Source organism: Perca flavescens, chromosome 9 (genome assembly GCF_004354835.1).
Source record: "Perca flavescens isolate YP-PL-M2 chromosome 9, PFLA_1.0, whole genome shotgun sequence".
NCBI lineage: Eukaryota > Metazoa > Chordata > Actinopteri > Perciformes > Percidae > Perca > Perca flavescens.
In genome coordinates, this window is record NC_041339.1 from 3,570,766 (window position 1) to 3,588,444 (window position 17,679).

The following is a 17,679-nucleotide window of genomic DNA, read 5'->3' on the forward strand; positions in this document are numbered from 1 at the left end:
TTTTAAGGACCAAAACAGCATTAGTGCATGTTTCAAAGGGTTCAATAAAAAAAAGATAAACATTATTGCTGAGCATTTCTTAAAGCATCTTTTAGCCTTTCGGGTTCGTTTGTGTTGTCCTACATTCCAGATTGACACAGGTTTCAGTCATTTTCGCACAATGTAAAAAAATCAACCCACGAGAGACAGAAAACTTTAGACGGGTAATATATCACAGTGGAAATTATGTCTGCATTTATTTCTCTTTAAGTCACATTAATGTTGCATTTGCAGTGACTCCAGGCTGATTTGAAAAGTCCAGACTGCATTACCATACAACAATAAACATCAGTTTGACAAATATATAAAGGGATATGTTGACTGTAGATGATCTATCTGTTGTCTCTGCAAGTTCATTTTCATATCTTATCACAATTGCCCTCCAGGTATAACAAAAACACATTTAAAAAACCTTTGGAACATAGTGTACGTTCACATAGTTCATAGTACACATAGTTCATAGTAAATGGTGTAAATCAGGGACACAGCAGTGTTCTAGGGATTAACTGCAATGTTCCCGGTGTCATCGCCTCATTTCCTGCAGTCAAATCTCTAATAAATTCATAAAAATGCTCCAAAAATCCTTTTACCAAAACAACAGTATGTTCATTTAAGATCAAGTCAAACTGTGCATTATATCACCCTGACCTTTGGGTGGACAGGCCTTGTTCATGTCTTCATCTAATAACATCAGGCTTGTCATTTGAACAGACCTGTCGTGGCATTTCCAGATGAAAAAATAATCCAATCAACTCTGAGTCTGTATGTTACCTGATTAGGGCTGGGTATCGTTTAAATATTTTTTATACTGATACTGGTACAAATACTGTGAACTTGATACCGGTTCCTGAACCATACTTTTTTCCATACCGTTGTTTTAAAATACATTTTAACAAAAAAAAAAAAAAAAAAAAAATTTTATGCTGCGTTCCAGGCAACCACTAACTCGCGTTCTCACGACCTTCTACCCGTGAACGTGCTCTGGAACAGCAGTCAAACCCCAAACTTACCACTCGTCAACTCGTACCAGATGGTTGTACTCCCAGTTACAGTTTTAGACGTCTTACACACACATAAACAACAATGGCGACCCCCGTTGATGCTGTACAGACGCCGGTGATTAACGGTGAGAAATAGAAATAAATAGACATAAGTAGGCAACGTAAAGTAATTCTGCACATTGTAATCAAAACAATACACATACGATTGTCTACTACTACAGCTTATGTTTATTAAATGAAGCCCAAAATATGCCGCCGACTAGAAATCACTAGTATCAGCTAGCGCTAGCTAACGTCGACGTTAGGTAGCCGCTAGCTAGAAGGGTTTGTGGGGCCTTTGCCTGGAACGCTACCAAGTCATGAGTCTCGACTTGAAGTCGTAACTTACGGGCTAAAAATTGTGTCTGGAACGCAGCGTTACATGACGGTAATTTATTTATTTATTTTTGCTCGTTTACACAAATGTGACGCCCACTAGGGCTGGGCAATATATCAATATTATATATCGATATCGAAATATGAGACTAAATATCATCTTAGATTGTGGATATCGTAATATCGCATAAATGCTATTTTCCTGATTTTAAAAAGCTGCATTACAGTAAAGTGATGTAATATTCTTAACATACCAGACTGTTCTAGCTGTTCTATTATTTGCCTTTACCCACTTAGTCATTATATCAGCATTATTGATGATTACGTATCTAAAACCTAAGGCAAAAACAATAATAGTCAACCCTACAATATCGTCATAATATCGACATTGATGTATTTGGTCAAAAATATCGTGACATCTAATTTTCTCCACATCGCCCAGCCCTAACGCACACTGTAGTCAAGCCTCTCAAAACACAGCAACACACGTGAGCCCCGTCTCTCTATGTAATGTAGAGTTTTAGTAATTTGACTGATTGGAGTAGACAGCCAATCACTAGCATTATTAGATCTTGGTACAAGCATGTAGCATGCTTATTGGCTCACTGACGCTGATGAGATTTACTCCTTAGGTACTGAAATTTGGTATTGAATGACATTTGGCATTACTGGGGCTAAGTTTGGTACCCAGCCCTAATGGTGATTATTTTAAATAAGTTACAAACAACTTCCATGCAAAACAATTCAATCTGCATGTAACACTGACACAAAAACTGACATTTAGTGGGAAGTAGTATGGATTAATTACGGTAATACAACAAAAATGTTCTTCTGTATCGCTAAATGAGTTCACCCCAATGCAATCAATCTCTATCTTTACACACACATATATATATATATATATATATATATATATATATATATATATATATATATATATATATATATATATATACATACATACATATATATATATATATATTACTCATTGCCACTATTGGACAATATTCAAATAATGTGCAATAACCCACACTGCATATCACACTGTATATAAAACCATATTTTTTTTTAATATGTATATAGCGTCTCAGAACTGTACACCTTACCCCCTTTTTTTTGCACTACTTATTTTGTCCATGTTGTTATATTTATTTTACGTACATGTTGGCACTGGAAAAGGAGTTGCTTTTAATCTCATTGTACATGTGTATAGTGACAATAAAAGGCATTCTATTCTTTTCTTCTATTGTGGGTACCATCAAAATGGTTTCACAATATGCTTCAGTGTCATTTCCATCCTTACATGAGCCACATGACACATCGGAGCATTAGTGTTTATGATTCACTGTCAAACAGCATCACTGTCAATGCTTTTGACCCCTGACTTGTATACGGCATCACAACCTGCCAGCCGCGCCAGATGGGGGGTCTCACTCGCAGGGTGGGAACACATGGCACAGACACACATACAGCCGCTGGCAGGAATTACATGATTCAGCTTCTCCATTACTGTGGCTGCGCACCATCTCCACCTGACGGGTTTATGAGCAAATCAATACTAAAGCAGGGACGCTGGGATTTGTCAGCAGAGTTAATACAGTCACTCCGGAGGGCAAAGCCAGTTTTTTCTCTTCATGCAGGTGTGCTTATTCATATCTTCAAGTGCACATATATTGTTGTACTTTTTACTTCACTACATTTGTCTGCCAGCACTAGTTACTTTACTGAAGACGATTAGTTAGTAAAAAATGTAGAATTTATTGAATAAACTAATAATAATCCAATAAAATATTATGATGACACTGACTGTTGCTTACAGAATATGTACTTTTTTGACACTTTAGGTAGGCTACATATAGCTGATAACACTTTTGTACTTTTGAAAGTTTTGAACATTTCCATCCATCCATCCATCCATCCATTTTGCTACCTTTACTTCATTAAATGATAAGAATACGTCTTTCTCTACTGTCGAAATGTATAATTGCAGTAGAATTTAAGTGTTGGTATGTTAAAAGAAAGACACGAAATAATACACGAATGCTTTTCTAAAAACAAACTGGCACTACTACTACCTTGCTGTACGACGATCATCACCTCTACATCAGTGAATACAGTAACTATGAAACACTAGTCTATATCGACAATGTATCACTTCCGGGAATGCATCTTCTAGATGTGAATGTGATCACAAAATGCCACACCATGTTAAGAGTTTTTTAAACTGTTATTCTTAACTGCCCCACTAGACCTTCTAAGGGTTTTATTCCACTTTATAAATGCATTTTACCTTCTTACTAGACTATATCCCCAACGTTCCACTCCCGGGATTGCTCCGTTGCCATTGGAAATTCCGCCGGATTTCAATCTCTTTGGCCCGATGTCCGTTACCTCCCGCTTTCTTTGTGTTGGAATTTTCAACTACAGTCGATTTATGAGCACTGTGATTATAACTGCTCCTCAGATCTCTGCAGGGTAAATCCAGACAGCTAGCTAGACTATCTGTCTAATCTGAGTTTGTCTGTTGCACGACTAAAACAACCTTTGAACGTACACATGTTCCACCAAAACAAGTTCCTTCCCGAGGCTATTTTGCAGCGGCACCGTTGCTCCGTCCGGCGCTTAGCAATTGGTTTAAAGAAATGCCAATAAACCTCATCCCGTAATGCTGTGTGGACTAGCCAGACCCTCCTACGCAGCGCTGTGAAGGAAGGTCTGGCAATGCGAGACTGATGAAACACTGATAAAACACTGAATAATCTTAGTAACTTAGAGAATAGATGAAGTCTCATTCAGGTGACCTTCTGCAGGCCCACAGGCCACCAGGGCCCCCAGTGCCCCCTGGGTGCTCCTCCTGTCAGTCAGTCAGTGCAGGCAAGGCCGGAGGAGGCGGTGCAGGAGCCGGCAGGTGACTGAATGAGGAGGCAGGGATTCCACTGGTTTAATCATCACAGTGTGCCTAATAGAGCCATTAGGAGTAATTAACGCAGCAGCTACCCTGAGCATGTGTGTGTGTGTGTGTGTGTGTGTGTGTGTGTGTGTGTGTGTGTGTGTGTGTGTGTGTGCGCGCGCGCGCTTGTGCACGGACTCACTTCAAGGCTGTGCTGTGACTTTGATGTTAGCTGTTGCTGTTTGTGGGGGAAAAAAAAGAAATACATATTTGTGCATTCTGTCGCGGGTTAGCTTATGCATTTTGTTGGCAAGATACAGTGAACATCTGCCTTTATCAATCCCCCTCTTTTCACTTTCGCACGCACACGCGGCAATCAGCGCTCCAGCAGGTTATAGGCAGGACAAAAAAATTAAAAAAGATAAAATATTCAAGGGTTCAGGTTTAGAGAGGAAACTATACTCTCAAACAGGTTTCTTGGTAAAAACGTGCCGAGCAAAACGCTCTCAGACCCACAAATAGCCTACACACACTATTATTTCCACAACGCCCCTTTTCCTCTCTGGCCTAAGGCTGGGGGGGTTGTATTACCTGATTTCTCCCCGAAGGGCAGATTTGAAGCAAGGTATATTTCTCTGCACTGTACATAATTCATCTGCACATTAACTGATTCACATGCACTTAGAAGAAAAAAAAGATACCCCGGAAAGCTTCGGGACGAAATGTAAAGGTGTAGCTCATGACCATCATCCAGTACGTCTGTTCGGTCGCAGCCTCCGCCAGATGCGCGGAGGAAAAGCATCCCGAGCCTGAACGCATGCACGCCGGGGGTGACCGCGGTTAGAACCCGCAACGAGACATAGGCTAACGCGGAGCAAAATAACGGAGCGGCTGTCTTTACCCACCTGTGATATCCTTGCTCACACTTAGGAAACCGGAGGCAGGAATCTCTTTAGAAGCCATGTCTGTTCCTCTCTCCTATCGCCACCCCTCCTCCTCTCCTCTTCTCCTTCACCTCCTCCCTCTCTCTCTCTCTCTCTCTCTCTCTCTCTCTCTCTCTCTCTCTCTCTCTCTCTCTCTCTCTCTCTCAAATGGACAAAAGGGATGGTCTCTCTCCCAAGCATTCCAGCAGAGAGAGCATCCGACTGCCCGACGCGCTTCCTGGAAGAAACCCTGTGGATGTTGGGCTGGCTGTGGGAGCGACGGGAGGCGGAGGGAGGGGCGGAGAGGTGGACGGATGGATGATGAGAAGAAGGCGGGGATCACGGAGGGATAATGAGGCAGCTGTAGTTACCTGGGAAAGCACACACGCAAGTTAGAAATTCACAGGAAATGCACTGTGGTTTGGCTGCAAAAAGTTCAAGGAGCAGCGAAAACCCAAACTAGACTGATGGTATTTTACTACAGTATATTTAAAAAAATATGTAATTAAGATAATAATGAGATAATTATTGCTTTCTCTTGGGGCTTGTATTGTTCTTCATAAAAAAAGTAAGTGAAACACTAACGTCTAGCTACATGATAGCAGCTATGAGGCTGCACTGTTGCTTTGTGCTAAATGCTAAATTCAGCATGCTAACATACTTACAACCGTCTGGCTCATTATGAAAATGCTAACATGCTAATTTAGTTTTACCTTTTTGTAGTGAAAATCAATGGCATGTACTTAAGCAGGTGTAATGTTCACCGCTTAGACCATGGTAGACAACAGTCTTTGGTTTAGCATGCTAAACAAATTTGCTAAAAAGCACATAGCATAGCATCGTTACAGCTATGGCTGACAGACACAAAACAAAGAATTGGACACCTTTCAATTTTGACCTGAGGATGGCGCTAGATTAGATGAAACAGTTTTTAAAATGGGTACATGAATGTAGGGTTGGGCGATATGGAGAAAATCAAACATCACGATATTTTTGACCAAATACCTCGATATCATACCGCAACGATATTGTAGTGTTGACTAATGGTGCTTTCACAAAATATTTACACAATGAGATTTTTGATAAATAATCATCAGTAATGTGTATATAATGACTAAGTGGGAAAAGGCAAATGACAGAACAGCTAGAACAGTCTGGTAAGTTCAGAAAATGACATCACTTTACTGTAATGCAGCCTTTAAAACCAGGAAAAGACACCACTTATGCCATGTTATTTATATTACAATATATCACGATATCGATATAATATCGATATATTGCCCAGCTCTACATGAATGTGTGTACAACATTTGGTTGAGACTCCCTCAAAACCACATTATGTAACCTCGTCATCACCAGGAAATCCAAAAAGTAATAGGATGCATCATCTGACTAGGAACCATATCTGCACAAACTTTTGTCCCAATCTGGTAGTGCCAGAAGAAAATTCAGACTATCACCAAAGTCCTTATGATTCATCCTGTGGGAACCATGAATGTCTGTATAACCTTTCATGACAATCCATCCAACAGTGAGATATTAGTCTGAACCAAAGTGGGGGACAGACTGTTCATATACAGGCTGCTAGCGTGGCTCAAAAGAAAAATAAACTAATTGACTGGGGATTATTGTTCCCCTCATTTAATTTACAAAAACTTTATCTGATTGGAAGTTGGAACTGATTGGATTAAACTGAGTAAAATGAAAATGCTCCCAAAAGCGGAAATAAGTATCAACGTCAGCAAGTACTGAAAAGAAAAGTAGGATATAAATAGAGCAAACAAGGGCTAACAAAAAGCAACCAACAACCTCAATAAGAAGATATGAACAAATGCAATTGTGAAAAGCAGAAATGGATTTCAGCATTGGCAACCGCAGCATAGTTTGAGACTAAAGTAATTAAGAAATATTATGTGAAAAATATACTATAACATCTGCACAAGTTTGGTAGGTTACATACAGTATGTGACAAAGGAGAGATTTTACAGAGCAACGGAATATATATTAAAGTGGTTGTATTGTGGTTCAGGATCTCTGCCTTTCTGTCTGTCCCTGGATCCTGCTGTCTGATGGCTCTGCCTGATAACTGCCTGATAGAGGAAGGAAATGTCTCCACCAAGATGACCATCTCTGTCTGTGGTTGTTGTGCTATGATAGTCAGTCGAATCTCCTCCTAAGAGAGACCACTATTCTCTGTCTTCTAGCTTCAAAAATAAAAAAAAGGCTGTGGGAAAACTAACAATGGACTTCTAACTTCTCATTTTACTGTATGTGGTGGAAATCATAACTATTGTCACTTTCTTTTCTTCTTTTTTTTATAAAGAAATCAGAGGAGCTACCCATCAATTTGGACATTTGACAGAATGAACACCATCCTTATCTCCTCACTGCTGGGTGAGTACTACAGATAGACCTGACTGACTGACACACACTTGCCTCTTTTTAAACCAGTGAACGGCTACATTTAGGACCGGCATCTTCTGGGAAGACTTAGAAGAAATGTCTGTCTTTCCATTAAAGAAAATCTCCTACTGGTGGATAAAACGTGTGGAAGCGTCAGTGCAGTGCTGACTTAGAGCCAACGCTTTACTCTCTTATTTGATGCAGATATCAGTATATCCGTTGGGTATGCAGGGTTATAAATTTGACTGAGCTCCTAGCCTGCAGCTGGGAGTTTCAGGCAGTGCTAAATTAAAATGATGTGCACCAGCCAGAATCTGAATTGGGCTAATGCAAATGATTTGGACAGGGCTGCAAATTTGTTGTGTTGGCTATGCCATCACCGACAGCCATGAGTTCTGTTCAAAACTGTATGACTATAGTAGTAGTACCATGTTACACTACTGTGTGTATGGTATGTGTGTCTAACAGGAAAATACAGCACAAATGTGTGTACATTCCTTCTGTTCCCATGGGGATGAATACTGTCTAAACAGTCCAGTAATTATTCCTGTAATTAAGGAATAGGAAGCTCTCCTCTCTGTCACAATGTGTGTGTGTGTGTGTGTGTGTGTGTGTGTGTGTGTGTGTGTGTGTGTGTGTGTGTGTGTGTGTGTGTGTGTGTGCACGTGCTTGTGTGTGTGCACGTGCTTGTGTGTGTGCACGTGCTTGTGTGTGCACGCACCTGTGTGCTGAAATGTAGTGGAGTGGAAGTAGAAATTGGCCTGAAAAGACACAATACCTCAAATTTGTACTTAAATACAGTACTTGAGTAAATGTGCTTTGTTACATTTCACCGCTGGTGTGTGGAATATTTTCTGTGTTTCAGGTGTAGCTGCATTTGTTCTCCAAGTTGCTACATCTAAAGGTACTGGCAAAGACATTGAACACAGACAGACAGAGCGTGCACCTGTCACACACACTAACAACATATTTGGCACGAGCATGAAAATGAAAAAAACAAACCATAATGGAGTTTCCATCTTTCTGCAGAGACTCTAAAGGCCAGTGTGTCTGTGTGGCCTCCGGGGTCGAACATCTACCTCGGTGAGTGCGTGTTGCTGCAGTGCTCAGTGGAGTCAAACTCCAGTTTTGCATGGAGCTACCAGTGGTTAAAGCACGAACCGCGCGCTGCTCTTGCCTCGACCTCCAATCCCAGGCACCTGGTCTCAGGTGACAGCTACTCCATCACCGCGGTAACGAGAGAGGACGCGGGCAGCTACCGGTGCCGAGCGGAGCGGTGGGAGAGCAACAGCAGCTCTGTGGTGCTCCTCAGCCAGCCGGCCACACTCGGTGTGTCAGGTGAGCAGCAGCTACAACCACTGCAGCGAGGCATCAGGTTTCTCCCGCACACACACAGCCATACACAAGAATGGAAAGGGAACATGTGTACGTTCAAAAGTTGTTTTAGTCGTGCAACAGAAAACTCAGATTGGACAGATAGTCTAGCTAGCTGTCTGGATTTACCCTGCAGAGATCTGAGGAGCAGTTAACCATAGTCCTCACAAATCCACCAGAGTTTAAAATTCCAACACAAAGAAAGAGGAAGGTGACGGACATCCGGCCGAAAAGAGTGAAATCCGGTGGAAGTGGAACATCGTGGATATAGACTAGGGGATCGCTAAAGTCTGATGGACTGATCCTCTGGGGACCATGAATGTCTGTAGAAACTTTACGGGCAATGCATCCATTAGTTGTTGAAATATTTCAGCCTGGACCAAAGTGGTGAACGGACCGATAGATTTACCTGGCCTAGCATGGCTAAAAATTGCAAAAAGAATCTGCCTAAATATAATTATTTTGCCTTATTTTAAAACGGATAAATAACAAAAGAATGGTGTGTAGTGTAAGAAAATGAAAAGTTGCGTTCGAGGTGAAAGGGGCATTACATCCTTTGCAATGAAATAAGTCGAGCAGCATTGTTTTATCTCTCATTATTGCACGTTGCTGCAATTAAGACAGGTATTGCGAAAATATACTGTACATACTGTTGTGAGAATTGTAATGTAGTATTTTACATAGATATGTAGTTATAATGATGATAGTGCCATGTGGGACATAACAGAACTGCCAGTGCATTTCTGGTAATCATGGGTAAAACTTGGCTGCTTCCCTTCTTCTTTCCATCTCTCTCCTCCAGAGCTGCCTCCTCCCTCACTCCTGACTCTGACTCCCAGCACCAGGCAGTTCCTCAGAGGGGAGCATTTCACTGTGAAGTGCCCCGGCTCTCAGAGCAACTCCTCGGGCTGGACACTGAGGCGGTTCCCCGAGGACCGTGGAGTGAAGAACGCGGCCTTATACACTGACCGATGTTCACCACTAGGGGGTGCTGTAAGCGCAGGCACGTCTGACACGTGTGTGTTCACTGCTGCCAGCGGGAACAGTGGACTGTACTGGTGTGAGGGCGCCGAGGGCCGCAGCAACGCAATCAACATCACAGTAAGCTGTGAGTCTTGTGTAATAGGGACAAAACTGGGGGAGGCACAAAAGAAAGCTAAACATGGTCCAAACGGACAGTGTATCAACAATCGCAGACTAATGGTTTAAGGGCCCTATTTTAACGATCTAAGTGCACGCCGTGAAGCGCCTGGCGCAGGTGCGTTTAGGGCGTGTCCAAATCCACCTTTGCACATGGTTTAAAAGGGTTGTAGTGTCTTCATTAATTCATAGGTGTGTTTTGGGCGTAACATGCAATAAACCAATCAGTGTCATCTCCCATTCCTTTTAAAAGTCAGGCGCGTTTGGACATCGGCACATTGCTATTATGATGGAGGATTTGCACCGTAATATTTTTATTTGTAATCTTTTGCATTTTTTTGTGCTGCTGCGCTTCTGTGTGTGTGTGTGTGTGTGTGTGTGTGTGTGTGTGTGTGTGTGTGTGTGTGTGTGTGTGTGTGTGTGTGTGTGTGTGTGTGTGTGTGTGTGTAACAAGCATAGTGTGCACGCTGTGCACGAGCCTAGGCACATTTTACTAATGCGCTTAAAATAACAATGAAATGCTGCGTTATTGACTTTAGATCAGGTTTTTGTTGGTCAATGGAGCCATCACTTCCCGCTGCCTCAAGATAGCAATACGCCACCTGAACACACCTCCCTGTAAGACCAGCACGCCCATGGGCGCACAGATGGGCGCAGGTGCATTTGTTATTTAAACGACGCGGGCGCTGGATGGGAAATTGACAAGTGCGTCGCTCTTAAACTAGCAGAGACACTTGGCGTCGGGCTTTGCGCTGCGCCGGGTGCAAGATAGGCCCCTAATGGTTTAAATGTGGTACGTGAGTGACTACTTTTACATCAAACATACATGATAATGATGATGTTTTAAGTGAGGCAATTTTGTCTGTTAACGATGTCTACTGGCTTTGTCCCACAGATGGTGCCATCTTGAAGACTCCTTCCTTCCCTGTATTTGAGGGTGATAAAGTGGTCTTGTACTGTCAGCACTGGACAGGCAATCACAGTCAAATAACCTTCTTTAAACACGGAGCAGAGATCGGCACTTCCAGTTCCTCCGGTTCAGACAGAGTAACAAAGATGACTATAGAGAATGTGACACAGGAAGATGAAGGCTTCTACAAGTGTGCATCCCAGGACAGAAAGCTGGAGAGTCAAGAGAGCTGGTTATCAGTGAGACCTGATCGAGGTCAGCCGTATGGCTTTGTTGCATTTGATAATATTCATCATTCTGCTTAGTCAAAGTGGATCAGTGAAAGATGTCAATTGTCGTCTTTTAGGCAACTTCACATCAACAGATTGGACAGCAGCCTCCAGTAGTGGTAACATGATTTTGTATTGTCAAAACATTCATTTACTATTGATAATTACTAGGGGTTGGGAGGAAAACAATTGTATGTATCGTGATTCTTTTCCCCAGAATCGACTTTTAATTTTTAATTTTTTTTTTTTTAACCAATGAGCCACCTTAAAAAAGTTCTGTTTGTACGGTACCGCTGACTGCACCTACATCATATCGCTTTCCAGCGAAACAGAGCGAAATGCACAAAATCCATGTTATGGACTCAGCTTGTGGTGCTCAAAGTGCCGAAAGAAAACATTTGAAAAACTCAACAGCAATGTATTTTTCCAGAAATCATGGCCCGGTTATTCAAGATAATTGACAGACCTGGTTGTAAACAGTTTTTATGGATTTTTAAGGATTTTCTTTCTATCAAACTGCACCCGCCAACCGCTTCACCGCGCAGAAGAAAATGTACTCATGGACGAGAGGCTCATGGTCCAACATTGTTAGCTTGTGCAGATTAGTTTATAGCTTACAGATACCAGAGAATGTCTAACTTTCACTCTCGGGAAACTTCTGGTTGCAATTCCACTCTGGTTCCATATGAGGGCGCTCACGGGCAAGTGCAGAATGAATGGAGGTCTATGGAGCTATACCCCTCAAAATCCACTTTTCTCAGGATATAATTTTTTGTCTAGTAATTTGAATGTTGCATTCCAAATGGGAGGAAAAGAAAGTACACACTGCTGGGTGTTAGATTTTTTTAAAGTCGTTTTTTTTTTCTTCTATAAGGCCTTTTAAAATGTCAATGACATCGTACAGCCAGAGATACTGCTTTACGGCAAGCTCTGAGTCCCATCCTTTGTTCCCTCGAGGCATCGACAACACAGCTGACAGGTTGGGCTCTCCCTGTCAATACATGTGCTAGAAAGAGGTTTGGTGTGCTTACGTTTTAGACGGGCTCTGACATTCTGGTTCTGCTTTGGATGCCAGCAAGTGGGATCTCTGGTCGTAATCAGTCCTTCACTGACCAATCACCAATCAGCATTCATTAGCAGAATGCTAGCGTGTTATGGGCAACAACGACTCAACGTGTAAGAAATCGAAAGAATATAAGTACTCGTTCATTCAACTTTCGACCTATAATCCATGTTGAACTACTACACGTTACGGCTCAGCTGACATGAGCATGAGCCTCTCTTCATTAATATGCTTCCTTCTGCATGGTGATACGGTTAGCAGGTGAAACTCAATCTAGGGTTGATAAATAGCTCTATAGGTAAGAGAACAGATATGTAGTTTTGATTTTGGGTTGAACTGTCCCTTTAAAAAGGGTTTAATGGTTGATAAACCATGCATTAATCTGTATTATAACCTAAGCATCTAATCCTATAAATCAGTGTAGTAGTGTCTGACATATTTAAATGCATATTATTTGCTTTCTTCATCAGGCTCCTGGAAATGGATCATTCCATGTGCAATTGTACCTCTTCTCCTCATCCCTGTAACTGTTTGGCTAGTTTGTCACTACAGGTCAGTCAGAGCAGCTTTAAAGGACAAATCCAGCGCTAAATGAACCTAGGGGTTAATAACACGTGTGTACCGAGTCAACCGTTCTCTGGGATATGTTTTCATGCTAATCGAATGTGACCAGTTTTAGCACAAACTGCTAATTAGCTTATAAAGCTAGTCGTCAGGGCACGGGTAAAGTATAAAGAAATCGCTATTTCTACACCACTAACAAGGCTCAAAATAGCACCACTCTTCCACGGTAGCATAATGAGGGTCCCTACATGTAACCCGAAGCATTGAGAACTTTGTTAGTGTACACACAGTTTATTAAAAAGATAGTTTAGAAAGACAGTACCGTTCACGTATACAGGCGGGCGACATCTTGGGAAAACAGTCATGACCAGTTGAACGACAAACGCCATGCAACGTGTGCTGAACTGTCACTTGAAATCTCCCATGGTCTGTGGTTTCCCAATGGGTCAATAGGAATTATTTTTGTGAAATGTAATTACATGGCATGCATGAATTATATTTGTTTATTAAAATAATTTATATGCACAGCGTTCGTCGTTCGACTGGCGCCTGCCTGTATACGTGAACGGTACTGTCTTTCTAAACTATCTTTTCAATAAACTGTCTGTACACTTACAAAGTTCTCAATGCTTCGGTTTACATGTAGGGACCCTCATTATGCTACCGTGGAAGTGTGGTGCTATGTTGAGCCTTGTTAGTGGTATAGAAATAGCGATTTCTTTTTTACTTTACCAGTGCCCCGACGACTAGCTTAATAAGCTAATTAGCGGTTTGCGATAAAACCAGTCACATTCGATTAGCATGAAAACATATCCCCGAGAACGGTCGACTTAGTACACGTGTTACTAACCCATAGGTTCATTTTGCACCGGATTTGTCCTTTAAAATCTTCTCACTTACTTTCTACTGTACGCACGTTGTGTTCCTGGCATGAATCACAAGTCAAACAAACTGTCGGGCAAATGCTTCACTGATTATTGTATTTGTATGAAGTTACCAGACGCTCGGCACCCATAGGTGTTGGTCATTTTCCAAAGAGGATCTCCCAGCAGTGGAGATTCCTGCGACCAAGCAGGACGTGACAGAAGTACAGTGGGACCTGTCCTGGATGGAGATGTCCAATCTGTTGGATAAACAGTTGTATCCTGGCACGTAAAGGAGGATCACTCTCACCTGGAGCATACAGGAAATATTGACAGCTATCAGGTAGTTCAGTCAGCGCTGCTTCTAACATGATGTAGGAGCAGTTCACAGTCATTGATGGTCACATGTCAAAACAGTCCAAGCTTAACCCTCTTGTTGTCCTCAGGTCAAATTTGACCCGTTCTCAAAACTTCTATATCAGAAATATGTTTCTTTTTAACCCAGTTACTCAAAAAATTAAGTACAGTTGCAAGTACTCGATTACTACTTTTATTGAAATGTGGCTATTCAATTTTATAGCATTTAAAAAAAATTGAAATGGTTTCAAAACCTGACTAAACTTTGACACCCACACGTCTGTGATTCTCCACCAACATATACATTCCTCTAATATTAGTCAAAATCATTCATCATTTCTAAATTAGGTATAATCTCCTATAAATGAGATTTATTGACCATGAATTCCAAAAATATGTGTAACACTATTGGTAAGAAGTTAGTGTTAGTGAAAAATAGATTCGAAAACTTGACAAAGTGACAAAAACATTGAAAAAAGTGACAATAACTTCAGAAGATTTATCAAAAATATAAAAATAAAACTGTCAAAAGAAAGTGTTAATTTTGACCAAGAAGGACCACAAGTGCATGGTCGACCAGAAGACAACACAAGGGTTAAGGGGTTCAGCGAGATTCAGCACGTATATTAATGAATCATCTTAAAATCATGCAAGTCTCTTTTACAAGTTGAGTCTTTAAATAAAAAAATCTTACTTGGAAAATCCACAATGAAAATATTTGTAAAAAGTTAATGAACAGCTTGAATATTGAGGGAAGTGTTAACTGACCTACCATACTTGTAATTTAACTATATTACCATTTAATGTATGCAATATATTAACTGTTTTAAATTGTTTGGAGTGCTACTTACTTATCCTAGAATAACAAGATATTTAGAATTGTCTATAACAAAATTAAATGGTTAACAGCTGTGACTCATCTGTTTCATTGTTTAACATTAATATGAGTTCCCCCAGCCTGCCTATGGTCCCCCAGTGGCTAGAAATGGTGATAGGTGTAAACCGAGCCCTGGGTATCCTGCTCTGCCTTTGAGAAAATGAAAGCTCAAATGGACCAATCAGGAATCTTCTCCTTATGAGGTCATAAGGAGCAAGGTTATCTCCCCTTTCTCTGCTTTGTCCGGCCAGAAAATTTGCCCACCCATGAGAGAGAGAGAGACATCATAAAGATTAAACAAGCAAGCATGGCAGTTGGTCAAGCCACTTCCCCCCCTCCCTTCTCTCCTCCTCAATTGCATTTAAAGCTACAGACACAGAAATGGCACATCCTAAGGAAAGCTCATTGTGGGACTGGCTCTACCTAGTGGCTGTAATTCTGCACCAAGGCTGAATTTCGGGAAAGAGACTTCAGATACAGTATTAGGGGACCACTAAGGTCTATATAAAAGAGACTTCAGATACAGTATTAGGGGACCACTAAGGCCTATATAAAAGAGACTTCAGATGCAGTATTAGGGGACCACTAAGGTCTATATAAAAGAGACTTCAGATACAGTATTAGGGGACCACTAAGGTCTATATAAAAGAGACTTCAGATACAGTATTAGGGGACCACTAAGGTCTATATAAAAGAGACTTCAGATACAGTATTAGAGGACCACTAAGGCCTATATAAAAGAGACTTCAGATACAGTATTAGAGGACCACTGAGGCCTATATTAAAGCATCCAAAAAAGCAGCATGTCATAGGACCTTTAAGAAATGTGTTATACATTTATAACTTGAATATTTTAAACTTTTTCATGTATTTGATTGTACCTAATAACCACCCTGAGATTTTACAGTGCCAAATAAAACCACACTTGTTTTTTTATTAAACAAAAAAAAGTTTCTTAAAGCTGTTCCACTTTTTTTGTTTGCTTTGTTTTGCTGTCTGATGGTTATGATTATACTCAATTGAATAGTTTTAGAGACTGAAAACAGGTACAAATATAAGTATATAACGACCATAAAGAAACAACCACAAGGAGACGCAAAAAGACAACGAGGAGATGCAAAACGTATACAAAGAAACCCAAATGGGAACAGATACACAAAATGACCGGAGATTTGTTTTTAGTAGTTTTGTGTCTCTTTCAGGGGCCATCCATACGGAAACGCTTTTTGGTGTAAACGCACATGTTTTGCATCGTTTTGGCCAATCGTCCGAAAAACTCCTGTTAACGCACTGCCTGGAGACACACTTTTTTGAAACCTGGTCCCAGGGTGAAAAAAAAAAAAAAAAAAAAAAGCCGCCCTTGCATCTTCATTTGGACGGCGAAGCCACAACTTGGGTATCGATGATGTCATCGCCACACCCCTCGACCTCTAGCCTTCGACCTCTTAACCCTCGACGACGTCTCATAACAACAACAATGGTGGACTGCTGTACATGCTTGTGTTCCTGCTAGAGAAGATATTGAGCCTATTAAGGTTACTAGGGCAAAATGTCTTTATACAGCGTGCAAGCTTTATGCTCCGCCTCTTCTCCGCCTCTTCTCCGTTTTTGGTGAATTTCTGTAGCAGAAACAGCGCCACCTATAGGCCTGGAATATGAATTAGCGTGTTGAGTCATTTACAAATGGATCCGTTTGGACGAAAACATTCCGATGCCAGGGAAGACGGGGGGATTGCATTGGTACGTGTGGACGTGGCCTCAGTCGTTATGTAGAAGGGGTCTTTTATATATCTGTATCCAGAGGCCAGTTGTCTCATAACATGGCCACTCCCCAGTTCCTGCTTTTACTGATCTTATTGTATCCCAAGGGGAGTGAGGAAGTCAGAGCCAAGACATCAAATATCAACTCTTCATATTCTGCCTGCACATAATAGTCTATTGGAAAGACTGAAAGTCAGGTTTATAATTTCACAATCCACCGGATTCTAATTTAGGCTCTGGATTTAAATGATGCCATTTGTTATGGAGACCCAGAACCATTATGTATCTGTCTTTCAGGATGATTATGATGGCATGAAGCACTACATGACTCATCTTTGAATATACCACATTTTTGTCATTTAAATGAAGTCAACTGTAAAATAAATATGCATACCACATGCAGTATATCTTTGGTTTTGATTGAGTTCATTCCAAAGCGTTCTATTTAAATTTTTTTCTGGTTTTTAATTCCTGAAAGTGAACGTCATTAAAGTGGATTGGTTCCCTTTCTTTACATACGTATTAAATGTAAGTTAAAAACCAATCTGATAAGGTTCTAAATCTTGGATGTGTCAGTGAGCACATGAGGACTTCACTAGAGGGATTCTTATTATGAGCAGTGCAGTAAGTCAGGGTGAGAGAGTATGGACAACAAAGGAACATCATCATCCAGCGCCATATGCATGCACACATAGTGTGTCAAAATCATGTAGAATGCCTTACAGGTTTAACCCTTTGTCTTCCTGTCGACGTGCAACTTTTTATTGTATTTTTTTTTTTCTACGTTGTGGTCGTCTTTTTTTGACGCTTCTGTCTCTTTTCTCCAAAATGTTTTTTTGTCACTTCTTACCAATGTTTTTGTCACATTTC

The 17,679-nt window shown here is 41.0% G+C and overlaps 2 protein-coding genes across 5 annotated transcripts in view; one reads left to right on the forward strand and one right to left on the reverse strand.

The window, feature by feature from the left end:
* The window catches only part of LOC114561545 (capping protein, Arp2/3 and myosin-I linker protein 3), a 40,692-nt gene extending 35,378 nt beyond the window's left edge, over positions 1-5,314 (reverse strand). The window contains exon 1 of the mRNA XM_028587601.1: positions 5,211-5,314. Within this exon, the coding sequence (XP_028443402.1) occupies positions 5,211-5,268 (58 nt within the window). The 5' untranslated portion in view covers positions 5,269-5,314. The remainder of the gene's footprint in view (positions 1-5,210) is intronic.
* Positions 1,125-14,644, forward strand: LOC114561189 (immunoglobulin superfamily member 10). Of its 4 annotated transcripts, none has more exons than XM_028586991.1 (9): positions 1,125-1,165; positions 7,552-7,622; positions 8,497-8,535; positions 8,661-8,969; positions 9,808-10,113; positions 11,041-11,310; positions 11,402-11,443; positions 12,858-12,939; positions 13,945-14,644. In XM_028586991.1, exons 2-9 carry the CDS (start codon positions 7,592-7,594, stop codon positions 14,105-14,107), a joined length of 1,242 nt encoding a protein of 413 aa, XP_028442792.1. In that variant the 5' UTR covers positions 1,125-1,165; positions 7,552-7,591; the 3' UTR covers positions 14,108-14,644. The 4 variants fall into 4 exon arrangements, with proteins under 4 accessions (XP_028442792.1, XP_028442791.1, XP_028442790.1 ...); XM_028586990.1 differs by lacking the exon at positions 1,125-1,165 and adding an exon at positions 5,360-5,796; XM_028586989.1 differs by lacking the exon at positions 1,125-1,165 and adding an exon at positions 5,360-5,698.
* Positions 14,645-17,679: the final 3,035 nt, after the last annotated feature.

Bases quoted from the DNA above. Each gene is read 5' to 3' on its own strand.
- LOC114561189 (XM_028586991.1), top strand. From the start codon at position 7,592: ATGAACACCATCCTTATCTCCTCACTGCTGG. The intron at 11,444-12,857 runs GTAACATGATTT...TTTCTTCATCAG, and splicing joins GACAGCAGCCTCCAGTAGTG to GCTCCTGGAAATGGATCATT. The intron at 12,940-13,944 runs GTCAGTCAGAGC...ATTTGTATGAAG, and splicing joins TGGCTAGTTTGTCACTACAG to TTACCAGACGCTCGGCACCC.